Source organism: Rhinatrema bivittatum, chromosome 15 (genome assembly GCF_901001135.1).
Source record: "Rhinatrema bivittatum chromosome 15, aRhiBiv1.1, whole genome shotgun sequence".
Classification (NCBI taxonomy): domain Eukaryota; kingdom Metazoa; phylum Chordata; class Amphibia; order Gymnophiona; family Rhinatrematidae; genus Rhinatrema; species Rhinatrema bivittatum.
Window position 1 is genome coordinate 73,080,295 of NC_042629.1, and position 26,467 is coordinate 73,106,761.

General features: G+C 43.5%; 1 protein-coding gene across 9 annotated transcripts in view; it reads right to left on the reverse strand.

The window, feature by feature from the left end:
- The window catches only part of PLCH2 (phospholipase C eta 2), a 340,028-nt gene that overhangs the window by 97,734 nt on the left and 215,827 nt on the right, over nucleotides 1-26,467 (reverse strand). For all 9 annotated transcript variants that reach the window (XM_029579065.1, XM_029579069.1, XM_029579064.1 and 6 more), the window contains 3 exons: nucleotides 25,640-25,786; nucleotides 19,102-19,342; nucleotides 16,557-16,686 (listed from right to left, as the gene is read on the reverse strand). In XM_029579065.1, the coding sequence (XP_029434925.1) occupies nucleotides 16,557-16,686; nucleotides 19,102-19,342; nucleotides 25,640-25,786 (518 nt within the window). The remainder of the gene's footprint in view (nucleotides 1-16,556; nucleotides 16,687-19,101; nucleotides 19,343-25,639; nucleotides 25,787-26,467) is intronic.

Below are 26,467 nucleotides of genomic sequence, written 5' to 3' on the forward strand. Positions count from 1 at the left end.
CTTCTGTGGGGCTTAAACACATGGTTTGCTCTGATGCCTTATTCCAGTGGTGTCCAACCTTATCCTAGAGGCACACACCCAAAGAGCCTGGTTTCCAGGGGATCCATCATGAGTACGCATAAGGGAGATTTATGTACATTGAGTGCACAAGCCCCTGGCTCTCCGGTATATGCAAATCTCCCTCTTGCATATTCATCATGATTATCCTGAGCAACTAGGCTGGTTAGATGTGCCTCCAGGACCGGTTGGGAAGACCACTGGGTGGGATAGCTGCAAATCCTGGCACACTTTCACCCACAGGTTTTACAGCAGTTCTCAAAAGGGATAGTGCAGAGGTTTGCAGCTGTATGTTTTATTTTATTGGTAGATACATTTTCTGTCAAAAACTGCTCATGCTGGTGCCTCCCCAGGGCTTAACCCCAACCTGCAAATGCATCCATGAAAATGCAGGTGGGACAAAGTGCATATTTTTTACCTGCATACATGGTCGGCAATTTTCAAAAGCCCAACATAAAAATAATAATAATAAAAACTACACACACACACACACACACAGACTTAAGTAGAAAAAAGTCTGGATGATAAAATCAGATATTCCAATAACGCAGTATTTCAATTCTCCCAGGAACAAGACACGTTTAAGTGCCACATAATTTATTTTTTTTTGCTTTTTAAAATTAAAAGTGGTGCACAGGGAAGTGCTTCCCGGGTTCTTTCACTGTGCCACAGCTATGTAGCTGGGGAGGCAGAGAAAAGCTGGCTGGCTAAACACCCCTTGGTGTTTTCTACTGTAGGTTTCAACCTTTGCTCTGTATTCCAGCGTTTACTCTTCTCTGACTCAGGTAGTTGAAAAGGAGAGAATGGATCTGATGGTTTCAGTGAGGTTATTCTATCCATTTATCTTGTGATACTGTGTTTTTTTTCCTTTCAGAAGGAAGGGGGTACAAATGAAGCGGTGAATTCCTTAGAGTGAAAAGCTCTTCAAAGCCTCAAGGCTCCGATGCTTCATCTGATAATATTTTATGTTATCTGTATCTTGGCAACATTTGTCAATGTGCTTTCAAAAATCCCTTGAAAGGAAAGAGAGAAAAAAAAAAAAGGTTTATGATGATAATGGTGGAAGAATGAATAGGGGTTCACAGAGGGAATGCTGCATCGACATTATGCGTGACAGCCAGGACCCGCCATGTAAGAGGAACATCAGGAACACAAAGGTGTCACTGCTTAATCCCCGTCTCTTAGGAGATCATTACTATCAGTACAGCCAGGGGAAGAGCTAGGCACAGATCCTAAAAATACTGAGCTCAGGAGGTGCATAGAGATAATTGGGCTAGGCGTCTCTCTCTTAAAGGATATATCTGTCCTTCCCACTGTCCCTATTTTTAAAAAAAAACCCCACCCACACACGCATTTTATTTGAAAGAATTTCAATGGGCAATAAGATGTGTCCCTTAGAGCTCTTCATGCATGGTTTGTCTGAACATTAACAGCTCAGACACCACAGAAATGGGATGGGTCAGTGGATAACAGCCATGCAAAATACAATTGCTTGATTTACTAACTGCCAGCTGTACACACCCGCACCATCCAGTTTATAGTGCACACAGGGAGAAGGGACGTTCCTACAGCAGCATAGGATCTGGTGCAGATAAAAGACTGCCAGATCTAGCTAAATCTCTTCATTCTCCCTATCTACTTCAACACCACCAGCCCTAACTGATCTCAGGCTTCCCTAGTGCCAAGGCTCGGCTCTGCCTGTCACATTCCTTTCTGATTCTGATACATTTCTCAGCCTTTTCATTCTCCACTGAGATACCATTTCATCATCTCCCACCCTTTCTGCGAAGAAATAGTTCCTTACGTTACTTCTCAAGTCTGCCCCCTCCAGCCTAAAAGGGCATTAGAGAAAGAAAGTGGGAACAGAGTCATTGATGAAAGAAAAGAACCAAGAGGCCCGCCCAGAAATTATTCTCCACACTGCCAGGAAAACATTCCCGCTGTCAGCCGTAGAGCATGGCCACCTATAGGATATATAATCCCTTATCCAAGACAGTTGTTGCCTTCCTCCTTTGTACCCCATCCTCCAGGATAACTGTCCACCTCCCCTCCCATGTCCAACCACAAAATCCCACGGCAAACAAACCAACCATCAACACCAACGCTGGGTGACCCCCATCTAGAATGGCAGACAGTGAGGGATAAAATAAATATATAACGAGATCCCATGCCTTCTCGAAGTCCATTACTGTATAAGCCTCCACCAGCTACGCCAGGAGGAGGTGCCACGAATCCTCCGCCATGTCCAGTTCCTGATATTGTTCTTCGGTCTGCCCAGTCAGAGTTTCAAGCCATGACTCCTTGTTCTAGAATTTCCTTTCCAATGAATAAAAGGTTTACTTCTTGTGCTCTATTAGTACATTTGAATGTCTTTATGATATCGCCTTGCCTCTCCTCCATGGTATACATATTTAGACCCCCTCTTCCCACAGGGCTTCTGGAACTGACCCCATACCATTTTGGTATTCCTACTTTGAACTCCCTGTCTTCTTCCCGAATATAAACTGCAGAACTGGACAATACTCCAGGTGAGGTCTGAGTGACCTGTACAACAGCATAAATCACTTCTCTTTTTCCCATTAGTTATGACTTTTCCGGTGCACGCTAACATCCCTCTGGTTCTGGCCACCACCTTGTCACATAGTTTTGCTACTTTGAAATTATCAGATATAAATCCCCCCCCCCTTCCTGTTCTATGGACATCACGTTCCCTCCCCCAGTTGTGTACTGTTCCCCAAATGCACTTTTTTTTTTTTACTACTGAAACTTAGCTTTCGACCACTCCTCAAGTCTTCTTAGACTGTTCTCATTCTGTCTTCTCCCTCAGGCCAGTCCTCTCTGTTGCAGAAGAACTTTGTCTCATCCACAAAAATAATAATAATAAAAAAAATTCTTCCTATCCCCGCCTCCAGATAACTCACAAAGACATGAACAGACATAGCCAGAGGACTCATCCCCAAGATAATCCTTTCATCACCTTCATTTATTGCCATGCTCTGCCATCCATTTCTTAGCCAGTTTTTAATCCAGTCTAAGTCCTACCCCTTGAACACTCAGTTTATTTATGAATCTCCTTTGTGGGACAGTATTTAAAGCTTTGCAGAAATCCAAATATGCCACATCCAGAGTCTACCCCAATCTAATCACCTGGCCAGCCAATCGAAGGAATTGTTACAATTCATCTCAAATGATCTCTACCTGGTAAAAAGAAATCATACTGCCTCACATCTGGCAACCCATCAGATTTAAGATGCTTCATTATCACTCACAGATCTTTGTTTGTTTCTGTGGTTTGTTTTTATTCTAAAGGTTTGTGCACCACTTAGGGTGACCTCTATAGAGATAGGGGAAGCAATCCATAAGAATGATGTGCTTGTTTGTTTATTTTTCTCCTTCAGAAGAGTCTTCATTAATTTTCCCACCACCGAGATCATACTAACCAACCTGTAATTTCCACTTTTACAAAGAAAGACAACATCTGCCCTTCTGCAGTCACATGGAACCCACTATCATCTCTCCACAGATCTATTGAAGAGATCCTTCAATGGACTCACCAGAAACTCTGACCTTCATATCCTGGGATGTCTCTCATCCAACCCCATTGCTTTGGCCACTTTCAATTCTTCTATTTCCATCCAAGCTCTCGTTCTTCCATATACGGCAAAGCATCTACCCCACTCCAGTACATACTCGAGCACAACTGGTGATCCATCTCTAATACATTCTTCAGAAAACATAAAAGACCAAATGGCATTCTCACGTCACTCAGAAAGGTGTGGAGGAAGGTTACTCGGGTTCTGCAATATGGAATAGTAAGGAAAAATATTACGCCATCCTGTGAGCCCCATCTTAAAATTAGGGAGCAGAACTTACCCAAAATTAAGAGCAGGAACCCTTGTGCAATGCAGCAATTATCAAATAAAATCAATTTTATCAAAATGCTAATAGGAATAAAACGGTCCATTTTATTTATTATTACCATTCCTTCCTCATCCGAGCAGGGATGAATTGATTGGGGAAAAAACAAATTCTATATCCTAATTTTAAACAACTTATTTTTTAGTGGGTTAACAACAAGATGACATTTAGAGCCTGATTTACTCCTACAGACTAAAAACAGGGGCATGGGGGAAGCCTTAGTAAATCCGGCCTTTAGTTTGTGTGGTTCTTTCCTCACAACATTTGGTACTTATCTTGAAATAAAGTCAAACGTGAATTCAAGTAATAGGTTTACATTTCCTCTATGGGCAGAAAATGGTTGACGGTCTATTCTTTCGCTGACTGTTCTACTAGTAGTCAATGGAGAAAATTCAGAACCATGGACAGAAGTCAATAGCACCCCCTGCTAAAGCTCTGCTGCCTGCTCTGGTCTTTAACTTATCATCAAACAGAATTTATGGCTTTCAGTTATCATATCCTGTTTACATTCCAGTCTCTGTAAATTCCCATATCCAATAACTCTATCTGAAGTGTGCGTTTCCCTTCAGAGTCAACCCTTATTCAAAAAGGTATTTTCCTCATTCTGTACCTATGGATGCTAAAATTGCATTAATTTTTTTTTTTTAAATTACACACGGAAAGCAAAGACCGATTCAATACAAACTGCTAGTCTTCCCAAACTCCGGGGGAATGTGCATGAGTGACCCATCTGGCCAGTCACCTCCGTCCACTGAAAGCAATAATTCAGGTGCCGTCTCAGAGATGAGAAGGGCAATTACCGAGCTGGGAGATAAACAGAGTGCGGAACAAAACATTTCTCTGCTTTTCCTATGGATCGCAGCCAACGGGCTCCCAGAGAAAGCTGAAAGTGGTTGACCACCGTGGACTGTCCCTCCCTTCTCATTAGCCTACTGCCTTATTATGTGGCAAAGTAGGTCTTCAATTAGTGATTCCAGCTTAGATTTGGCATTCGTTTATTCATGCCTACACTCACAAGTCAATGTATTCTCCTATTTCAACTAAGCCAGGAAATTCCTCAGGGCACAGGAAAAGAAAGAGTGGTAGCCACAGCGAGGTAACCGTGATTTGATAGCTCATTCTAACAAGTAATATTTTTTTTAGACTTTTATTTGCAACAATATTATTTAGTGATGCATTTACTTTCAAGCAAATTAGGTCTTCATTTTTTGCTTCAGCATCTATGCCAGCTGTCAACCGATATAGATCCATATAGTGCCAAAGGCTAAAAAACAAAACTACCACTCAAAACTACTCGCTCAAAACGTTGTGTCAGCGAGCGGGAGCCAGACACCACTGACCTATTTTAGCAGGAATGACCTCGTCCAGTCCCTGGAATATAAAAGTGAATATAAAAGCTTTCCCTACCGCTGTGCTTGAACCTCATTACAAAAAGGTACCACCTCCAGCAGGGAGAAGTTAAATGTCCTTAAGCATACTCACCGAGCCCTCAAAATCCCTACCGGGACAGCCATTGAAGCCACCAAACTAGGGCTGCCTCCTGGCTCCACCATGGAGGGCTTCTTAAAAGACGTTAGCTGGCTAAATGAATATTCGGGCACTTATCCGGATACATTATAGCTGGCTTATAAGAGACAGCCATCGACTAACCGGGTCATTTATCATTTCACATCAGGGCCTTAACGCTATGGGGCAGATTTTAAAAGCCCTGCGCGAATAAAATCCGGCTGGATTTACACGCGCAGGGGGGGGGGTTTACGCGTCGCCGAGCCTAATTTTGCATAGGCTCGGCGACGCGCGCAAGCCCCAGGACGCACGCGTATGTCCCGGGGCATGGCCAGAGGCCTCCGAAGGCTCATTCGGCTGGCGCGTGCAACCTACGCCTGCCTGGACGCAGGTACAACTTTAATAATAAAGGTTAGGGGGGTTTAGGTAGGGCTGAGGGGGTGGGGGGAGGGAACGGGGAAAGCCATCGGGGCTCCCCTAGGGCTCGGCGCACACAAGGTGCACAAGTGTGCACCCCCTTGCGCGCATCGACCCCGGATTTTATAACGTGCGCCGGGTTGCGTGCACAAATCTACGCCCGCGCATAGATCTTAAAATCCAGCCCTAAGCGTTACCGGCCAAAAAGTTTTTTTTTTTTTTAAATCACAAACGGAGAGCGAGAGACAGAGAGAGCCTCTGTAGAGACCAATATGTAAGTTTACTATTTATACCACTGAAAGAGGGGGCACTTATACATTCACAGTCAGAGGTACAAAGAGCAGAGTTGACATCAGTGAAGATTTCCTGTCATTTGGAATAGTGAAAGGTAAGAGAGGAGTTGATTTGTGTCTGAATATGGATCTCATAGACATTATTAAATGTTTTCTCCAGTAGGCACAAAATGAGATGAAAAAAACCTTTTATTTATAAAATCAGGCCCCAAATGCTTAATCATTAAAATTGAAAATCAGTATGACTGTTCCCTTCCTCCCCCTGTCCAAAAAAAAAAAGGCAAGCTAGCTCAAAAACACGGCCAGTTATATCAGAATTCATGTTAAAACTGCCCTACTTAAATCCACTAACTAATGAGTTCCCAGGGACAGCATCCATGAGCTCCTAACCACTTGCTTAGCAAAAAGAGAACACAATTAACAAGGGAGCTTTTATTAAATTATTTTGCCTTGTGTGCGGAGGGACAAGTTTAAGGCCATGTGTAACCCATAACATTTGAGGGCAATCTTTACAATTCATGCTCGTTTTTTTTGAAGCTCCTGAATTCCCCTTGCAGCAGTGGTAGAAATTATGTTTCTAATAAAGGAAAACAGGGAGGATCAGCACATTCTGGTACCATTTCCAGGGCATTTTAAGAGGCCATCCACATGCTTCTTTCACTCTGAGGAGCATCGGGTGTTTTTAAGACAGAAATACAGGGTTCTACTGAGCAGATTTTCTGGGTGTGGTGTGTAACAGTTGCACAGCAAGGGGTATCCAACCAAGGCACTGCTAAAATCTAGTTAGAGATAGAATTTAAAAGAGAGGCTGTTTATTCTTTCCCATCCTTAGAGTGTTTACTTCTTAAATAGCTCTTCCAAGGACTTAGGATAATTGAATAATATAGGACTGAAGTACCAATCTCTCAACTTGTTCATTAGTCACTAGTAGCAAATGTCCTTTTTTTCAGTGCAACAATTATGGTGCTTATGTCCCAAGACCTATCATTTGGAGAATTAAGGACTGTCCAATTTGCCTTTAGCTGTCTGCCATGAATAAGGGGCTAATTCACCTGAAAGAGAAATTGTCCAAGTTTCAAATAACCTCTCCTTCATTGCAGCATCCAGAATATCTCTCTCAACTCCACAGAGGATTCAGAAAGCCAGCAATAAATGGTTTACAGTGGGCTCTGGTAGAACAAGACCTGTGACTGAGAGTCACCCAATTTCCCCAACCCACTCCCACAGAGAAGTCAAATATCCAGGATTCAGAAACCCAGGAATAACTGGACAATGATGGGCTCTGTCAGAATAAGGCCCGTGATGAAGAGGCAACCACTCTCCCTGCTATTTATTTTATTTAAAAGCATTTATTACCCGCCCCTCCAAAGTGCAGGATAGGGTACCATAAAATAGAGAAGTCCTGAGAAACAGGCTGACAAAACATAAAACAATAATATAGTAACATAACATAGTAACATAATAGTGATGGCAGAAAAAGAGCAAATGGTCAATCCAGTCTGCCCAGCAAGTTTATGGTAGAAACTGCCCTTCCGTTACCCTGACCTAATGCATTTTCTGCAATGAAAATGAAGAAGCCCCAGCAACAGAACATGAAGTGACGGCTGAAAGGGAAATAGTCATCCATGCACCCAGAAACCCTTCAACATGATCAAATGTCATAAAGCAAAGCTTCTTCTGTTGGGAGACTCAGTCATGAGAGGAACCAATTTGGGAACTCATTTTTATGGGAACACAAATGTAAAATGCCTTCCAGAATCCTCAGCTAACAGAAATGCAAGCCAGGTGGTCAAAGCAATTATAGAAGTAAGGACTCTGATATCAATGTTGTTATCAGCCATCTGGGGACCAATGACCTCACTAAAAATGATATCCATATGGTACAGAAAGATTTCTAAAATCCAAGGAAGAAGATTAGACACATGGCAAAGAATATTGCCTTTTCAGAAATATTATCTGTTCAAAGGGAGGCTATGTCATATAGATAATTTAAATTCCTGACTCAAAAACCTGGTGCAAAGAAAGTAGTTTTGCATGCATTGGAAGCTTGGGCCATGTATGGAGCAATAAAAGGTTATATGGTAAAGATGCCCTACATTTGTCTGTGGCAGGAAAGAGGATGCTAAGTGAAAAATTCAGATCCTACATTATCAGGCATTTAAACTAGGGAGCAGGGGTGGCAGGAGGTGGCCAGTGAAACTGGAATGTCATCCCTCAGCAATACAGGAAGTGGGAAGAGAAAGTAACAAACAAAATCAATCAGTTCAAAAAAGCAGAAAAGGTGACTAGGAAGAGCAACTGGAAAGCAATGACCACAAATGCTCGTAGTCTGGGCAATAAAATCCCAGACCAGGCCCTAATGGTCCACCATTAGGTGGACTTGGAGATTGTTGCTGTTACAGAGACCTGGTTCACTGATTCTTTTGATTGGGATATGGCCATCCTGGGCTATAACTTAAGAAAGGATAGATATGACAGAAAAGGGGGAAGAGTAGCTTTTTATGTCAAAAACAATATCCAAGCAACTGAATTGCAAGGGATGTGGGGTAGAGAAGAAGCATTTTGGACCATCCTAAAAATGAAAATGGTGCTTCCAGTGTTTACTGGTATGATCTACAGGCCTCTGACTCAAACAGAAAACTGAACAAAGATCTGATCAAAGGGATCCAAAAGATGGGAAAGAAGGGTGAAGTGTTGCTTGTTATAGATTTTAATCTGCCGGATGTAGATTGGAGTATTCCTTCCGCGGTGTCTACAAGAAGTAGAGAGATAGTGAATTCCCTTAAAAAGGTTCTGCTCCAACAAATGGTAATAGAAGGGAGAGTGTGATACTTGATCTAGTTCTCATTAATGGGGATAAATTCTCTAATATTTGGGTAGGGGCTCACTGGAGCACCAGTAATCACCAGACAGTATGGTTTGAAATTGCGAATAGGATACAGAGAAGTCACACAACGACCCAAGTTTTGAATTTCACAAATATGGACTTTGTCAAAATGGGGATGTACCTGGAGGAAGAACTAGAAGACTTGGAGAAAATGGGTGAAGTGGAGCAACAGTGGGCCAAATTAAACAGAGTTATTACAAAGGAAACAAATCTGTATGCTAGAAAAGTAAACAAGAGTAAGAGAAAAAAGAAACTGATCTGGTTCTAAAAGGAGATGGCTGAAAAAATAAAGGCAAAAAGAGCAGTGTTTTAGTTGTATAAAGGATCCCAAAAAAGGAACACAGGGAAGAATATCTGTTAAAACTGAGGGAAAAGAAGAAAAATCAGGAAAGCAAAAGGTCAAGCAGAAGAATGGATTTCCAAAGAGATGAAGCGAAGTGACAAAACATTTTTCAGTTATATTAGAGAAAGAAGGAAGGCCCGAAGTGGTATAGTGAAATTGAAAGGTGACAAGGAACAATGTGTGGAAAGAGGAAGAAATGTCGGAAATATTAAATAAATACTTCAGTTTGGTGTTCACTAAAGAAGACCATGGAGAAGGACTGTTGCTTTTTCACAAGACCATTAATAGTGATGGGGTAGACGAAACTTCATTTACAGAAGAGAATGTATGGGAAGAGCTAAGCAAAGAGTGATCAAGGTCATGGGGCCAGATGAGGTTCATCCCAGGATACTGAGGGAGCTCAGAGTTGTGCTGGCGGGTCTGCAGTACAATCTGTTCAATAGATCCCTGGAAACGGGAGTGGTACCATGAGAGAAGAGAAGAAAGGTTGTGTTCCCTCTTCACAAGGGTGTAGTAGAGAGGAGGCTGGAAAGACCTGTTCAATAGATCCCTAGAAACAGGAGTGGTGCCACAAGATTGGAGAAGAGTGGTGGTGGTTCCGCTTCACAAGAGCGATAGAGAGGAGATTGGAAACCACAGACCGGTTAGCCTCACCTTGGTGATGGGAAAATTAATGGAGACTCTGCTGAAGGAAAGGATAGTGAACGATCTACAATCGGGTGGCTTGCATTGATTCACTGGGGGAAGGTCCTGTCAGACCAATCTGATTGATTGGTTGACTAAAGAATTAGATCGTGATCTACTTGGATTTCAGTAAAGCTTCTGATACGGTCCCGCACAGGAGGCTTGTGAATAAAAGAAGAAGCATGGGAGTGCCAAGGTGATGGCATGGATTACAAACCTGTTGACTGATAGGAAACAGCGTGTAATGGTAAATGGAACCTATTCTGAAGAGAGAACCGTGTTAAGCAGAGTGCCACACAGATCAGTTTTGAAACCAGTTCTGTTCAATATCTTTGTGAGCGACACTGTGGAAGGGATAGAAGGTAAAGTTTGTCTATTTGCAGATGATCCTAAGATCTGCAATAGAGTGGGCATGACTGAAGTATTAGAAAAGTGATTTAAGAAAGCTTGAAGAGTGGTTGAAGATTTGGCAGCTGGAATTCAATGCCTTGTCAGGCTTTGTCCTCTTCACTGCAGCTGGGAATATACAATAACATAAGAAGTGTCGTGCTGGATCACAGCAAGATCCATCGAGTCCAGCTGGGTCCAACAATGGCAAATCCAGGTCGCAAGTACCCGGCAGATACAGATCTATTTTCTGTTACTCACTCCCAGGGATAGCAACAGCTTTCTTTAGTCTGCCTGGCTAAGAATGTGGTATGGACTTTTCCTCCAGGAATCTGTCCAAACCTCTTTTAAACCCCGCTGTGCTCGTCACCTTGACCACGTCCTCTGGCAACAGATTCCACAGCTCGACAGTGCGCTGATTGAAAAAGTACTTTCTATGATGTGTTTTGAATCTGCTGGTTGTTAGTTTCATGGAGCGTCCCCTTGTTGCAGTATTATTTGACAGGGTAAATATCCATCCTTTATTTACCCATTCCAACCCACTTCTATCCTGTCCCCTCTCAACCTCTCATCATAGGAGAGATGTTCCATCCCCTTTACCATTTTTTGTCGCTCTCCTCTGCACCTTTTCTAGTTTTGCTCTTTCTTGAGATGGAGCAATCAGAATTGCACACAATAACTGGAGGTGCGGTCGCACCATAGTTTGATACAGAGGCAATAGGATATTTTCCATTTTATTCTCTTTTCCTTTTTGGATCATTTCTAGCATTGTTTGCTTTTTTGACCGCCGTCCCACAACGAGCGAGGATTTCAAAAGTATTGTCCACTAGAACTCCAAGGTCCTTTTTCTGGGTACAGTTGGGATTATTCTTCCCCATGTGCATCACGTTGTACTTTTTCACATTAAATTTGATCTGCTAGTCCGTTACCCAGTCTCCCATTCCCATGAATAAAAGACAATGGATGGTGCTATGATGTCAGCCACTGGCTCAAAACTATGGAACTCCATGCCAGAGGTCCTGCGAGCAATAACAGACTTGAAAAAAAAATTTAAGAGCTTGCTAAGAACATGGCTATTCACAAATGCCTACGATCTGACTGAAAACTCCAGTTCGCCATGAATCCGTTAACCAGAAATGTCTTGACCAATTCCCCCTAGCCGTGGCCCTCCTATTGCCTGGCTACGTCTTTCCTTAATTGTATCTGTCTTTGTTATGCCCCCTCGGTATCTAAATGTTTCCCTAGTTTACTACCTGTACGTAGGCCCACCTCAGTTCTCATTATTTATTTATGAATGTCTAACCTGTACACCGTTATGAACTAGTGATTTCCACATGGAACGACGGTACATAAAACACATAAATAAATAAATAAATGCAATGTATCTGCTCCTGACTGTGGTCCCCCTTCCTGCTGCTGTACCACAAAGCCTACTCCAGCTAGAAATGCAGACAGCAAAATGATTTAAGCTCTAGAGCATTTCATTTCCTCTGGGATCAGAATTTACATCTTTCACCAGAAGGAAACAAGAGTAGTTAAAACCACCTCTCCAGGATTCAGATGACTTACTCTGAATAGGTTGCTCAAATCTTAAAGGCTTCCCATCCCTGAGGGTTTGGTGTAGTGTTCAGAAGATGAATTACACATCTCCAAGCCATGCAATTAAAATGACTTCTCAAAATTTATATTTTCCTAACTTCTACTGGGTTGCTTTGCCAAGTGGAGATCTAAAAATAATATATTTTAAAAAAATAGAGAGAAGTCTTTTGGTTTTAATAAATCAGTTTGTTAAAATTTGATCTTCAGCTGTGCATCTTCCCTAGTAGTTTTCACATCATCCCCATTCAGTTTGTGGATTATAATCAATATTATTGTTATTTTTAATATCTATCTGTCTTCTGTGACTTCATAGTGCATGTAGATTGTACACCGCTTAGAATGTATTTTCATATAGGTGGTATAAAAGACACTGTAAATACATGTCGTGTATTTGTTCAAGCTGCCATTCTTTGATAGCCCTGCAGCCCTGTGTCATTATCCAACTACTGACACCCGAAAGCAGAATCAGAGATTCACATTCCACGGCCGCCGTGCAGTGAGAAGGGGGGTGTGCACGGGCAGGCACAGGAATCCTTAGGGAGGTTAGACCAGAGAGAAAAAGTCTTGCAACCACACAGTGACCGACCGACCACACAGAGGCCTCTCTAAAATCAAGAACCAATGCAAATGTGGTTCCCCTCACCCCTCACACTGCTGCCAATATTACCGGTTTCAACAGAAATTAAAGACACTGCAAAGATAAGATGTTTTTGAAAATAATATGTTTGGAGGAGTGTAGGGTTGTGGAGACATTTTTAGCTGCTTTGGAAATGTATTTTTTCATTATTGTATTGTTTTTTTATAACCATTTTATAGCACTATTTTTCCTTATGAATTTGCATAATTGGTTTATTATTTCTTATTTTTGTAATCCGCTTGGTAAGGCAGGTCCTCTGTAAGTGGAACATAACTTTTTAAATAAATAAAAATAGAAGAATGAAGAAATTAGTTTCATAATTGCTCATCTACTCCAACGATGAGCTTGGAGAATCGATGCTGTGACTAAATCACAAGAACTCTCTCACTTTGCATTCCTTTGGATTTCCATGTACAAGCTGGCCTCAATGGACCCAAGGCTGGTCTTCTTTCAACCTAGTATCAAGTCGAAAAGAAAGCAATCCGCATACCAAGCAGAAAAATTCCAGCTACCGCAGAGTGGGGTTTACACTAAAATAATAAGAAACATCCATACTATGTCAGATCAAGGGCTCATCAAGCCCAGAATCCTGTTTCCAACAATGGCCAGTCCAGGTCACAAGTAACTGGCAGGATCCCAAATGCTAGATCCCATGCTGCTCACATCCACAGATAAGCAGTGACTTTGGTTAATAAAGGTTTATTGAAATGCAAGCTAGTTCCATTTTGAAATACAGTACCAGTGGGGCAGGAGTGACTGGGGATTGCTCCTTACCCGAAGACCCTTAGATGAGGTAAGATATGAAGTTGGGGGGAAGCAGGTTTGGTTTTATACATACTATTGGGTTAATGGCCGCCACTGGATGCAACATCGTCAATGCAACCCTCTCTACAGACAAAAGGCATCTGCTGCATCTGAACCATTAGATGAGCACTTAACACCGCAACCTTCCCTCATACAATTCACCTTCATCATCTGCTGTAATTGAAGAAATGGGCTCTGAGGACCCCGATTGCAGCTGCTTATAAAGAGACAGAAAATCTAATTAGGGAAAAGCATTATAAGCATTACTAAATATGGGCAGACTAGATAGGCTATATGGTCTTTTCCCGCAGTCATGTTTCCATGTAAATTTCATTTCAAAAGGCCCATTATTTCTGAGAAATTAAAGCTCTCTATTTTGAGGTTATTAAAAAAAAAAAACCCCCGCACACACACAGCAAGCTGTAAAGATCCACGGTCAATATGTGTTTAAGTGCTTAAGTTATATTCAATAGAAAGGAGGCCTGCATCCATGCCAACTTAAGTGGTAATGAACCGGAAATAATTGTCTCACTTAAAACAGTTTTGAAAACATTTGCAACAGTCAATTTGCTTCTTTCTGGATTCTGAGACAGAGGTTTAGATGCAGGATAATGTATTTCTGAGCTGGCTGTACTCCCCAAAAAATATTAATGCATCCCTTGTGCCACTCTTGCAGCGGGACAGAAATGCGTCATTCTACTGAAGGGGAAACTCTTCTTGGTTTCTTCTTCAACAGAAAGCCATAAACATAAAATTTGCAGCTGCTCTACAACAAATTATCTGCTGGATCAGTGTGTTAAATGTATCTGGGAAAATGTCTGACTAACGGGCAAATAACGCCGCGATTATAAAAAAAAAATAATAATAATAATAAGTCAAGTTGACACCTAATGTTTATCCACCAACTGCAAAGCACTGATTCAATGACTGTGGGATCTTTCTCCTTCAGTCACTTCCTTATCCACTCCCCGATACCTAATAAACTGGGCAAAACTCATGTCCTCGTCCCAGGAATGCATTCCCCAATGGATTTAACATCCACCTTATCCTTCAACGTGCAGTGGCCAACTGTTAAGCCGACATCCCATTTCCACGAGCACAACCTACTATTCCTGCATCTCGCACTTTCCAGGCTAGTAAGCATGATCTAGTCTTCAGCTTTAAAATAGCAGGTCTATCTACTGATACAGGAAATCTACCAGGAATCTTTTTAAATGGTCCCAAGGATCACCTGAAAGCACTAATATTGCGCTGAAGATGATCTGACTTGTAGCTCTGCCTCTCATCTCTCTCCTCACGGTCATAGTTTAAATCTAAGCTGAAGTTAGCTTAATTAAATTAAGTTTGATAGGCTTGTACCATGACTTTAAGTATCCCATCAAATTCACTGCTGAATCCACTGAAAATGTGCTTCCTCTTGTTTTATTTAACACATATATGCACGTCCCTTACTAAATTTGTTTCTTCCCAGTTGCTGAAATATTTCTCTGCAGGATTATGTTCCATTTCTTACTTTGCCAGCTGGGGAGCATTTATTAATACTCTGTCCAACAAACCCCTGGTGCACACAATTAATGTATGTTGAAAATAGATAATGTAGGACCAGCAATATCTTAGCCCTAGGAACAACAAACACCCTTAGGGCTGAAAATGAAAATTAAAGTCCAACTGCTGTGAATTCATATTCGTTTTGCTATTTTGTTCTCTGTAGGTATAATGTGAGGCCTTATAGTCCCGTAACCATCATTATTCTCATAATGGAATGCATGAGAAATTTAAGACGTCTTGCTAGAGTAATATTAGATTCGTAATTTATTATCTTTGTTCCATTAAATAAGCACAACCCTGACATGGAGCTGTGTTTCATAGAAAACTGCATCAGAGAATCGGGCCCACCATTCCTGGTCATCCCCACAGAAGTTTTGAGCTGACTTCGTAAAGAGCATTTATTAATGCCAATTGTCAGTTCCCCACTGGATCCGTCTGGTTATGGAGATTTTCGGCCAACTACTTGATAAATATGAAAATAGTTGAATACTGCATAAAGCAGCATGTTTTAAATAAATAAATAAAGGATATTTCTCAGCTGATCTGGGGTAAAAACAACCCAACCACATCTTGCAAAGAGTTGCACTTCCATCACAGCGAGGAGAAGTGGTGCAGCACTAACCTCCCATTTGGAATGAAGGCAGAGGGAAGAGGATCCTGGTCTGCAGAGGCTCTTGCTCACAGTAGAACAGGGCTGACGCACAAGTACTGGCACGGGTAGAACCACTGCAAACCCAGGTAGGAGATCAAGAAAATCAGCCACGCATCGGCTGTCCCAGTGCTCTGTGACCGGAGGCACCACAGCAAGGAGCGGTGTCAAGTCACAGGATGCAGTGGTAGGCAGTCCCAATAATGATGAGCCCATCCCAAGCAAGGGGCCTGAGGCCCATGGCCTCCCCTCCCTTCCAACCAGGATAAGCTATCTGCGTACTCGTGCACACCACGCACATACATCACGTGTCACAGTGAAAATACCTGCTTTTCCCTATCCCGTTTATGAAAACCAAGTCAGAAATGGGGTCATGAATGGAGCAAAGGGTGATTCAGGTCACAGGAGCCTGAGTCAGGTCCAAGCCTGTTAGGTAAAGACTCAAGATAAATCCTTGCTAACCCAAAGAGGATGAGCGAGAAGGGTGACAAAGCTGACAGATCCTCCAAACCACCTCCATCACCACCACTTCTAAATTTCTATACAGAAGTAAAACTGAAGTGATCCAGTGGTTCTCCCTGTAGGACAAATTAAAAAAAAAAAAAAAAAAATGAACAGCAGCATCTCTTCCCACGTTCTGAAATCCTTTCAATGCCAGCAACATAAGATATACCTTACAGGCAAGAACCGAACACTTCTCATGCAGAATCCAGTTTACAAAAAGCAAATGGCAAAACATGAGCATCGATAAGGAATATTTCAGCTGAATCTTCCCCTCATGCCCACACTTCCTTCCTAGGTCCTGCTTCCTGGAGAACATCTCTTACCTTAAACATCTGCTTGACTTTTTGTCGGGGAAGGTTGACGTTCAGCTTGTGCAGGAGTTGCAGGACCTCGTTAATGCTCAAGCTGCCATCGCCATTCTTATCTGCTTCGTCAAACGTCTGCTTCAACCACATTTAAAAGGAGTTAAGGAAGAGAGGAGACAGGACCGCTTTTAAAAAAACAAACAAACAAAAAAACTACTTTGGTAAGGAAAACCGCGCAGCTAAAGTTCACACCAAATGTAAGGATTGGAACAGGACATTTACACTAAAATGGTAGGAAACATACAGCAGAAATAGTGCGAGCATTTTGTGTTTGATTCAGAATTTTAAGGCCTATATAATAAATTCTCTTTTCAAATTACTATGCATTAGAGCAGTTTCATGCAACAGAGGCAGTGCACAAAAATCGCTGATAGACAAATTCATTGTGGATGTCATGAAAACCAGGCTGGCCGGCGGAACCAGATGACCAGGTTGGGAACCAACTGTATCAGAAAGCTCAACAAACATTTTGTTTTGTTTTAGTTTGCAAGCATTGCAGAAACTAATCAGCTTGCCCCAGATGCAAATCTGTCAGTAGGCTAAAATCTTGTGCAGGATAAAAGATGCGCAAATGGTACGTACTGTGGGATATTTTCCCACTTCTTCAATGTAGCTTTGTGCGTGCTGTTATCTCACACTGGGGGCGGTCTTACCATCATAAGAGTACGCTCATGAATTTTGATGGTAAGGAACCTTGAAAGGTACTTCTGTCATAAGCAGGCCATCTGCAAATGGGAAAGAAAATATCCCATTGTTTTTGTGGTGATTGACTTGCTGAATGAACAGAAATGTTGCTCTAGTTGCCTTGGCAAATTCTGACAAAGTTTAGCATATACCTCAGGCTTGTTCCTGAGCCCAGCAATGGTTCCTCTGGCCGCCAGCTGGGGCTTCTTGGCCATTGTGAACTGCCAGGGCAGACTCTGGGTGCATGGTTACCAGGTATTGGGGGAAGCTGCGATCCATGGGACCTCTGGCTGAGGATCAGTGCTGCAATGCCCGGTCTAGAAAGAAAGTGGCAGAGGGCTGGCACTGGGGGGCCACGTGAACGAAGGCTCATGGCTGTGTTGCCCCACTGGAGCTCCAGAAGGAGTAGAAGGAAACTGCTGGGCCACAAACCAAATAAAAGCTGATATTATTATGCTTGAAAAAGCATCTCAAATAGACTATGGCAGAAAAAAAAATACAGTAAAAAAAGTAAGTTCTAGAACAATATGAAACTCCATGACGGTAGATTTGGGAGCAACTTTGGGAAGTATTTATTTCACAGAAAGGATGGTGGAAGTCTGGCATTGCGTTCCACTGTTCCCCACCTCTGCAGTGAATGTGGATGTTAAAATTTGTAACGGACGTCAAAAAGGCATGGGATAAGCACGTTAGGATTCAGCCATATTACTGGCCAATAACTCAAAACGATTGCTAAAACCATGTGGTATGCAGTTAATGGGATGATGGGAGGAGTGAAAATAGCCTCCTCTGAACTTTATAAAGGAACCACCAACAACCTGGGCACAATTTTTGACGTCAGGCTATGTTATGCTCTCATTGCCCAGCCTATCTACCCTGGCCCTATAAAACTGCACACCCTTCCAGGCCTCTGCAAAATTTACTGCCCCAACTAGCCAAGGTATCACCCAGTGTAAGAACAGGTCTCTGGCTCTAGGTCCATGCTAACAACCTGGATTTTAGAGTTTGCAAAATGCAACTTGCTTTTTTTCTTTTTTAAAAAATGTCTTAGTCTGTTCTTCCATCTCATCGATCATTGTTTCTCCACCTGGGTAATTCTGAGCTTGGCTCACATACAGACCCCTCCCCTGGGCCACAAAGCCCAGAGTCACTGCAATCGGTGTCTGAGCTGTCAGACACCAGACGCAGATCCTGTCTTCTAAATGAGCTGCATATTCCAAAAGGAACCGTCCCCTGTGCACCCTTACAGGTTCATGATACTCTATAGATCGGCAGCATGCAAGTGCAGAATCTACAGATCTGTGCCACGGGGTGGGGGGTCACAGTCTTTTACAGCTGATGGGAAAGATTATTTAGCTGAGCAAAGGTAAGAAGATCCAACAGGCTGTACAATCATTTTTATCTTTTGTTCCACTTCTCAAGAGGCCAACACAAACCTTTTATAATTCCAGCACACACACACCCCACACACACAGATAGACAGACATCGTTCCTTCCTGCACTCATGAATGCCTTCCACTTCCAAGGCATCAATTATCTAGGGCAGGGAATTTTAACTTCCTCCATTGGTATCATCCCTGATCTCTCCTGACCCTTAACCCTTCACCCCCATGACCAAACCTAGAAGTCATGAAATATATTGCCACTTCCTGCACCTTTCTATTTTACAAAACATTAATTCAGAGGCTGTGAAGTGGAAAGCATAAAAGCATGGATGCGGGCCGAAGGTCACAGAGAGAATCCAAGCATCCGACATTCACCGGGGCAGAGCACTTCTCGCCACCGAACAAGACTCGTTACTGACGGCAGGAAAGGATATTGGTCCCTGGTCCTCTGCCGTTTGGACAGGCTGTCCTCATCGCTGATTCCCGCCATCAGGTACTTCAGCCCTGTGATCCAGGTGCGTGCCTCCTCCCCACTGGAAGACACCAGGTCCAGGGACTCCATGTGGTCCCCGTAGTAGATAGTGAAGCAGCAGTTGGGGTCGCTGCCATCCCCGTAACGCTGGAAGATCTCCGACTGTTTTCCTTCGCACACCTCCTGGAGGGAATCGATGGAAACTACAGAGAGAGAGAGAGATATCACGAGTGAGAAAATGGGGCAAGATGTAAAAAAACAAAACAAAAAAAAACACACCTCCCCCACAAAAAACACCAGGCACACACACACTGCAAAAGTCCAAATTTCAATTCAGTGTTCTCACAGGCAGAGGCAGGGATTCAGCTTCCAGCGGCTCCAGGGCTACGAGCTTCTTCCCTTGCGAAATGCCTTTAGCATTCTGGAAGCTTCCATCGCCACAGCACGTGCCAGGCCAGACATGGAGATGACCCCCCCACTGACCGTCACATAAACGGAATTTTAAAATCACGCCGTCCACTCAGCTGCGGCGCAATGTTAGGTTAGAGTCCTTATTCCAGGACTAATTAAAGCTGCTGTGGAACAGGGCATTTTAAAAGCCCTGATGAGAAAATACGGCCAGAGACCTGAGCAACAAAACCATTTTAAGTAGATGAGCAGGGTCAGGTCCCTCAGGTAGCCTGGTGGTGCCCCCTCCAGCTACCCTGCTTAGGAGATCAACATCATTGTCACTGTCGACCCTGTGCCCCCACCGCCCGCGTGAAGCGTTCAGGAGCAGGACCAAAAGACACGCCGCGTCACGCCTTCTCACCGGACGGGGAATATTTTCTTAAAAGCAGCGACTTGCTAATCTAGTCCTGGAATTCTAGGTCTGACTTTCCCCATTGATTTTTCTTCTTAAAGAAACGAAATCCCTGCGTGCAATTGGGGGGGGGGGGGGGGAAAGCCAGGACTGGATCAGCCTCCTTGATTGACCTGGGGTGAGGTGGCAACCCTAAACTGATCAGCAAGTGAACCAAAAAGAGGGCGCAGGGTGGGGAAGAGTTCCTGTCCCTGGAGGCAGGCCCTGCGAACCTGTCCGAGCCCCTGGAGGCAGGGATCCTCAGACCCTTTTTCCCCTGAGGCTTTCCGGTTAAGTTGCATTCTGTTTCACTCGCCATCTTTTCTACAGAAAAAAGATCCAGATCTAGGAAACTCAGCCTCCTGGACCAGTGTGCGTTTCTGAAGCCAGCCCCGAAGCGTCCCCACCCGAGTCAGTCTGGTTTTTCAGGATCTCCACAATACGCGCGAGAGAGATTTACACGCAGTGAAAGCGGAGCACACAAATCCGTCTCCGTGCGTATTCATTGTGTAGATCCTGAAAACAAGGCTATGAGGTACTCCAGGACCGGCTTGAGAAAAATTATTAAAAAAAAAAAAAACAATCAAAAAACTTTTCTAGATCATAATATAATAGAATTATCGGTTGCAGGCTTACAACTGATCAGTTTTTGTTTCTTGGGGAAAAGCAAGACCATACGTCCCAGAGGCCAATGTCATGAGAATTTAAAATCGTGCCTTATAGTAACCCTAAAAAAAAAAAAATCAGTATCTAAGATTCTGGCTTTCGAAATAAACACAGATCAATAATTCTATTTCGCCTCCCCTTCTACTCCAGCAGCTCCACCACTGCCTATGCCTGGAGAAATTAAGTGGGTATCAAGCAGGCAGAGGACAGGGAGCTGCACCGTCCGCAGCTAATCTTTTATGCCATTTTCAGATGGCGACATTACTTTCCCATTATAACTGGTGTCACTTTCCAGATGAAGGCAGCAGCAATGCATGGCCCCCCCTGACTCAATTCAGCCAGGAAGCCATTAACAAATAACCCATCTCTTTACATACAAACATATATCTATAAAACCTCATCTTCACTAAATGGATGCCCACAGAGAACTGACTCGATATACTACAGTCCCTCTTCCTGCAAATCTCCAGGACAATGCTGAAATCTCTCCCGTAACTGGAGAGAGAAAGAGCCAGACAAAATCATCGGGCATGAGCAAGAGCGATGGTTCTCCAGCAGATCCAACTGAAACTCCAGTGTGCAGAGTCTCAGACCACAGCCCAAGCCATTCAGAAACTCGGCACTGAAATTGAAATGTCTTGCTGGAGCGAAAATTATTTTCTTGAAATTGTCTTAAGGCTATGAGGTATTTTTAGTTACAGAGCTGGCAAAACAACGATGGACAATTTTTTAAAGCTCAAATCAATCTAGAATAAAATTAAAAAGGAGGCATTCAGCAGGATCTATGCTTATGTTAAATAAAACCAGGAGTTTCTGGTTTTTCAAGGCAAATTTGAGATCAATTTTAAGGCGTTCAGATCCTCCGTACTGGAAGTAGTATGTTTTCAAATACTGGCGTTAAATAATAAGCGACCTGCTACTGCCGCCTGTGGCTGTTCTTCCCTAGTCCTGTTTCTGGAAGCCTGGACTTTTTTATTTTTTCTTAGACATGATACAAATCTTCCAGTTTTAATGCTCTGTGGGCATAACCCTAGATGAAGGATTAAGAAATATCTATGCACAGCTAAATGCAAAGGTTTAGGGCTCCCTGGCCCAATTGTATGTTTCAATGAATCTCTAAGCTAACGGAAGCTGGCGCAACCGCCTAGAATTGTAGATAAATAAACCTTTACAAAAAATTACTATTTGCTGATTTTAGCAGACTGGAGATAATAAAACAGTGAATATAGCATGTGCAAAAGTTTGGACTCCCTTCCAGTTGATTCATTACTACTTTTCTTTAAAAAGTTGTCAAATAAGGTCCAAAACGTTGATTGTCTCTTTAAAGCCTTCAATTAGTCAGGGAAAACAGTTCTATTGTTGAACAAATACTCTGACCCCTTCTGAGCTCTCAGGTTGTGACTAAAAGCAGACGAGCAAAACCAAGGTAGCCTGGATATGTTGTTAATATAATACTCTCTCGCTGGTATTGTTTCAGATATCAAGATTAAGGCAAAAATAATGTCAGCCTTTACATAGTAATATAGTAGCTGTGAACTGATCGGGATCCGTTGGCTTGTCCAAGCTGCCCTCCAACCTGCTGTGAAACCTCAGACCCCACTTGATCTCTGGTGATCTCCTTCCTTACCTTTTGCCAAGGCCCTCTGTTTCTGACCCAAATCTACTTGAAATTTGTCATCGTTTTGGCTACCACTGCCTGCTCCGGTGGCAAAATTCCAGATATGCAGCACCGTCTCAGTAAAGCGTTATTTGCTCACATTTCATCCAAGCCTCCTTTCCTTGTAACTTAATATAGTAACAGAGCAAATGATGGAAGATGAAGAGCAAACGTCCCATCCCATCTGTCTCACGATCATGGCCCCTGGTCCTGTAGCTTGCTCTATGAAAATTAAGACCTTATGGTATGCGTATTACTAGACACCTAGATAATATGGATGAAACTCGAGACATTTCTAGCACCTCCAGACATTGTATTGAACAAAGGAACGGGGCATCTTCCAGTAATGTAGCGCGGCGTTTTCTTCTGCTGGTTGCGTGCTGCCGAGCGAAACATGTGGAGAGCCGTGCGAGGTCTTCCCGATAAATAAAAGCTCAGCATATAATTCTGCGGTTTGCAGGGTTCATCTGCGATGAGGAAGGAAGCCTCCAGCTGCAGCTGCTTGCTTATGCAGGTGAGCGCATGATGCACTGCACTCAGCACAGCAACAAAGTCACGGGGAACACACGACGCAGAACACCAGGGATGTGCATTTGTTGGAAACAAAATGGGAAATTTTGATGAAGCTTCCCAATGCAATTCATTTTGTTTTTGAAATAAAAAGCAAAATAATCATCAGCGCTGCCAAAAAAAAAAAAAAAAATCTCCCCACTCCCCCACCCTAGTCCCCCCTTGGACCATCTTCCCCTGTCTCTCCTGTCCTGCTGCTAATGAAATGGCACCGGGGCAGGAGGAAAGGCATTTTCAACGTGAGGACAGGAGGGTCTGGGGGACAGGTAAGGCCAGAGAGTAGTGGTGGCGAGGCGAGGCTTAGCGGCAGTGATAAAAAACTGTTTTTCCTTTTGTTCTTGATGGGTTTTTTTTCATTTCTTTAAAATGAAAAAGAAAAATCCAAATAACATTTAAAAATGAAATAAAAAACAAAAACAAACAGAAAAAAAAAAAAAGTGTTTGTGCACAGCCTTACAAAAAATACCGTGGATAACCAAACAAACATCTGGAGCATGCAGAGCGACATGGCTGCCCTTAAAAGAGGAGGAATTGGGAGCTATGAATCGGGCTCTGCCGCAGAGGGCAGAAAACGTGAAGAACTGGCAGAGGCTGCCCTGTATCCACAGAGAACAAGGAAAGGGGGACATGGACCTCAAGGGCCATCTGGTGTGCCCCTTGCTGATGCAGTACTGCAGGTGCTTCCTTCACATCTAGGGATTCTCGGGGATTACCCCTGGATACCTGTTTTTGCCTCCTCTGTTTCACGCATCCTCCTCCCTTCCGAGAAGAAACATTTAGGGGCAGATTTTATAACATGCGCGCGCAGGTTATAAAATCCAGGGTCGGCGCGCACTTGTGCACGCCGAGCCCTAGGGGAGCCCTGATGGCTTTCCCCATTCCCTCCGAGGCCGCTCCGAAATCAGAGCGGCCTCGGAGGGAACTTTCCTTCGCCCACCCCCCCCCACCCCATCTTCCCCGACCCCCAGCCCTATCTAAAAGCTCCCCTAACCTTTATTTTATAAGTTGCGACTGCCTCCGGGCAGGTGTAGGTTGCGCGCGCCGGCCGAGTGCTGGCACGTGATCCCGCAGCACAGCAGCAAAGGCCACTGTGCCGGAGGTCTCGGTCCCACCCACGCCCCTTTTTTCATGCCCCGGGAGATCCGCGCATCCCGGGGCTTTATGTACGCACGCCGGGCCTTTTGAAAATAGGCCCGGCGTGCGTAGGGCTTTGAAAATCTGACCCTTAATGTCCACCTTCCCTCCTTCTATTCTGTTTGCTCTAGAACTGCCACCAACCAGCAACTATTTGCTTCTGGTGCCTTATTTATACTTTCAAGGTACTTGAATGCCTCTCCTATCTTCCCCCCACTTTCTAGGATATAATTACCAAGAAACACAGGACGTGGCCATTTACTTCACTCCTCTTGCAGACAGGCAAGTGGAAGCTGAGGGCAGGGGGGAGCACGGACAGGTGAGAGACAGGTGGGAGGAGCATGGACAGGTGAGACACAGGTGGGGGGAGCATGGACAGGTGAGACACAGGTGGGGGGAGCATGGACAGGTGAGACACAGGTGGGGGGAGCATGGACAGGTGAGACACAGGTGTACTATAGCCCCCTTTAGCTCTCTAATAAAGCAGCCTACGAATACCTGATGGGTAGGTTTGTGCAGACAGTGAAGAGGGAGAGACTCCCTGGACTGTTAAATTCTTTCAAAAGTTTAGTAGCAGCTTGCTGGAAGCCACTATGCACAACTGTGTATTTAAAACACAAGCAACCACTGTTACAGTCAGCAAGCTGAATAGACTGAATATATCCTTCAAAAGGTGCAATAAACGAGTTTGGGGTTTTTTTTTAAACTGTGAAGCTGGAAAGGTGTCTATGTGTTTTCCAGGCAAAGGATATTGATGAATCAGGACAGGCCAATGCTCCCCCCATTACAAGGTACAACTTCTGTCCCACTCCAGTCTTACTGCAAATTAGAACTAGGGGTCCTGCTATAAAGCTCCAAGGAGGAAGACAGAGAAAGATCAGGAAATACGCTTCCTTGGAAAAAATGGTGGATACCTGGAAAGGGTGGTGGAAGCTAAAACAGAAAGAGATTAAAAAATTGTGCAGGTTAAACAGAAAAAAAAGCAAAAAGGTTCAGCAGCTGCAAACCTACTGTCACCACAGGCCACTGGGGATAGCCAAGGGCAACCTGCATGAAGCGGCAGCTATGGCCCGAACAGGGGAGGCCTGCTTTCCAAGAAAACACTGAGGCAACCTGCATGCAGAGAGCAAGGTTAACCCCAAACCTCAGTGAGCATGGGGAGGCAGGATGCTTTGGATAATGGCTCCACTAGCTTTGGTAGCGAATTATTAGAAAACTTGCTAATAAGACATGGAAGGGGGCTTGGGTGTTGGATTTCGGGTTGGTCATGTAAGATGGCAAGGCCTGAAATGGCCTGGCATTGGAGTAGTGGTAGCCAGTGCTTTAACAGATTCTGGGCATGCTTGGGACCAGTATGGAGGGCGGTCATAGGAAAGGTAAAAGACCCAGGCAGCGGCGCTGAGAGGAATGTGGGAGTTTACATGCTCATCAACCCAATGTGGAAAAATAACAGAGCCAAGGGAATTTAGCCTTTTTCTGCTGCTATTTACTATATGAGAGGCAATTCTCTTCTGTACAGAGTAGAATGGAAACGCTCACAGTTCCTGGAGACAGATGGACAGAGATCCCATCCCATCAAAAGGCAATCAAGTCTCCCCTACCCCCTGAGCTATTTTGCTTGCCTCTACTCACTTTTAGCCTTTTCGTTCTTCCTGGACGGCCTCCAGCGGATACAAGACTTGTGCTCATCCAGGTAGTAGAAACGGACGAGGCCCTTGGAGCTGCCTCGGAGTTTGATCATTTGAGTGCCGGCTTGCATAGAGTTCATGCATCGTTCCACTAAAAGCCAAAAACAGAGAACAAAGCACAGGCTGTCATGAACATTGTTCTTGCATTCTCTACATTTTCTCTGCCAGCCCACCTCAAAACGTGGTGCATGGGACAGAGGGCATCAGCATTAAAAAACAAACAAAAAAACCCAAGGAGATTGGAGGGAATGTCACACGTGTTGTGTAGGACTCCCACAACTCCCATTATATTTTCCCCATGCAGCTCAAGAACGATCACGTCTTATAAAACACATTAATTCAGGGCTGTAGGCATCAAAGAGTTAAAACTGGCCATTTCAAATCTCTCTTTTTTTATGATTAGTTCTTTAAAAGGGAATGCTGTAAGTTTTAATTTAATTTTACTTTAAAAAAAACAAAACACAAAACTATAAGTATTTTACTGCAATGGTGGAAACTTGACTTTCAGCGTTACGGCCGGTGTGGAATTTCTGTGGCAACGTCACTGCACTTCCCTGTCGGGCACTGTGGCATTCCACGAGCACGGAGTTTAGAAAAAATAAAATAAAAATCGATATATATATTTTTTTTTAATAGAAAAGAACGACTGGCTTCTAAAATAGATACCATCTCCAATGTCACAGCCTCCTGTGGTCAGAGATTACAGGATTCAGTAACCTACTTAAAATAAATGCACTAGGCTGCCTTTTAATCTTCTGCACTAACTTGATAC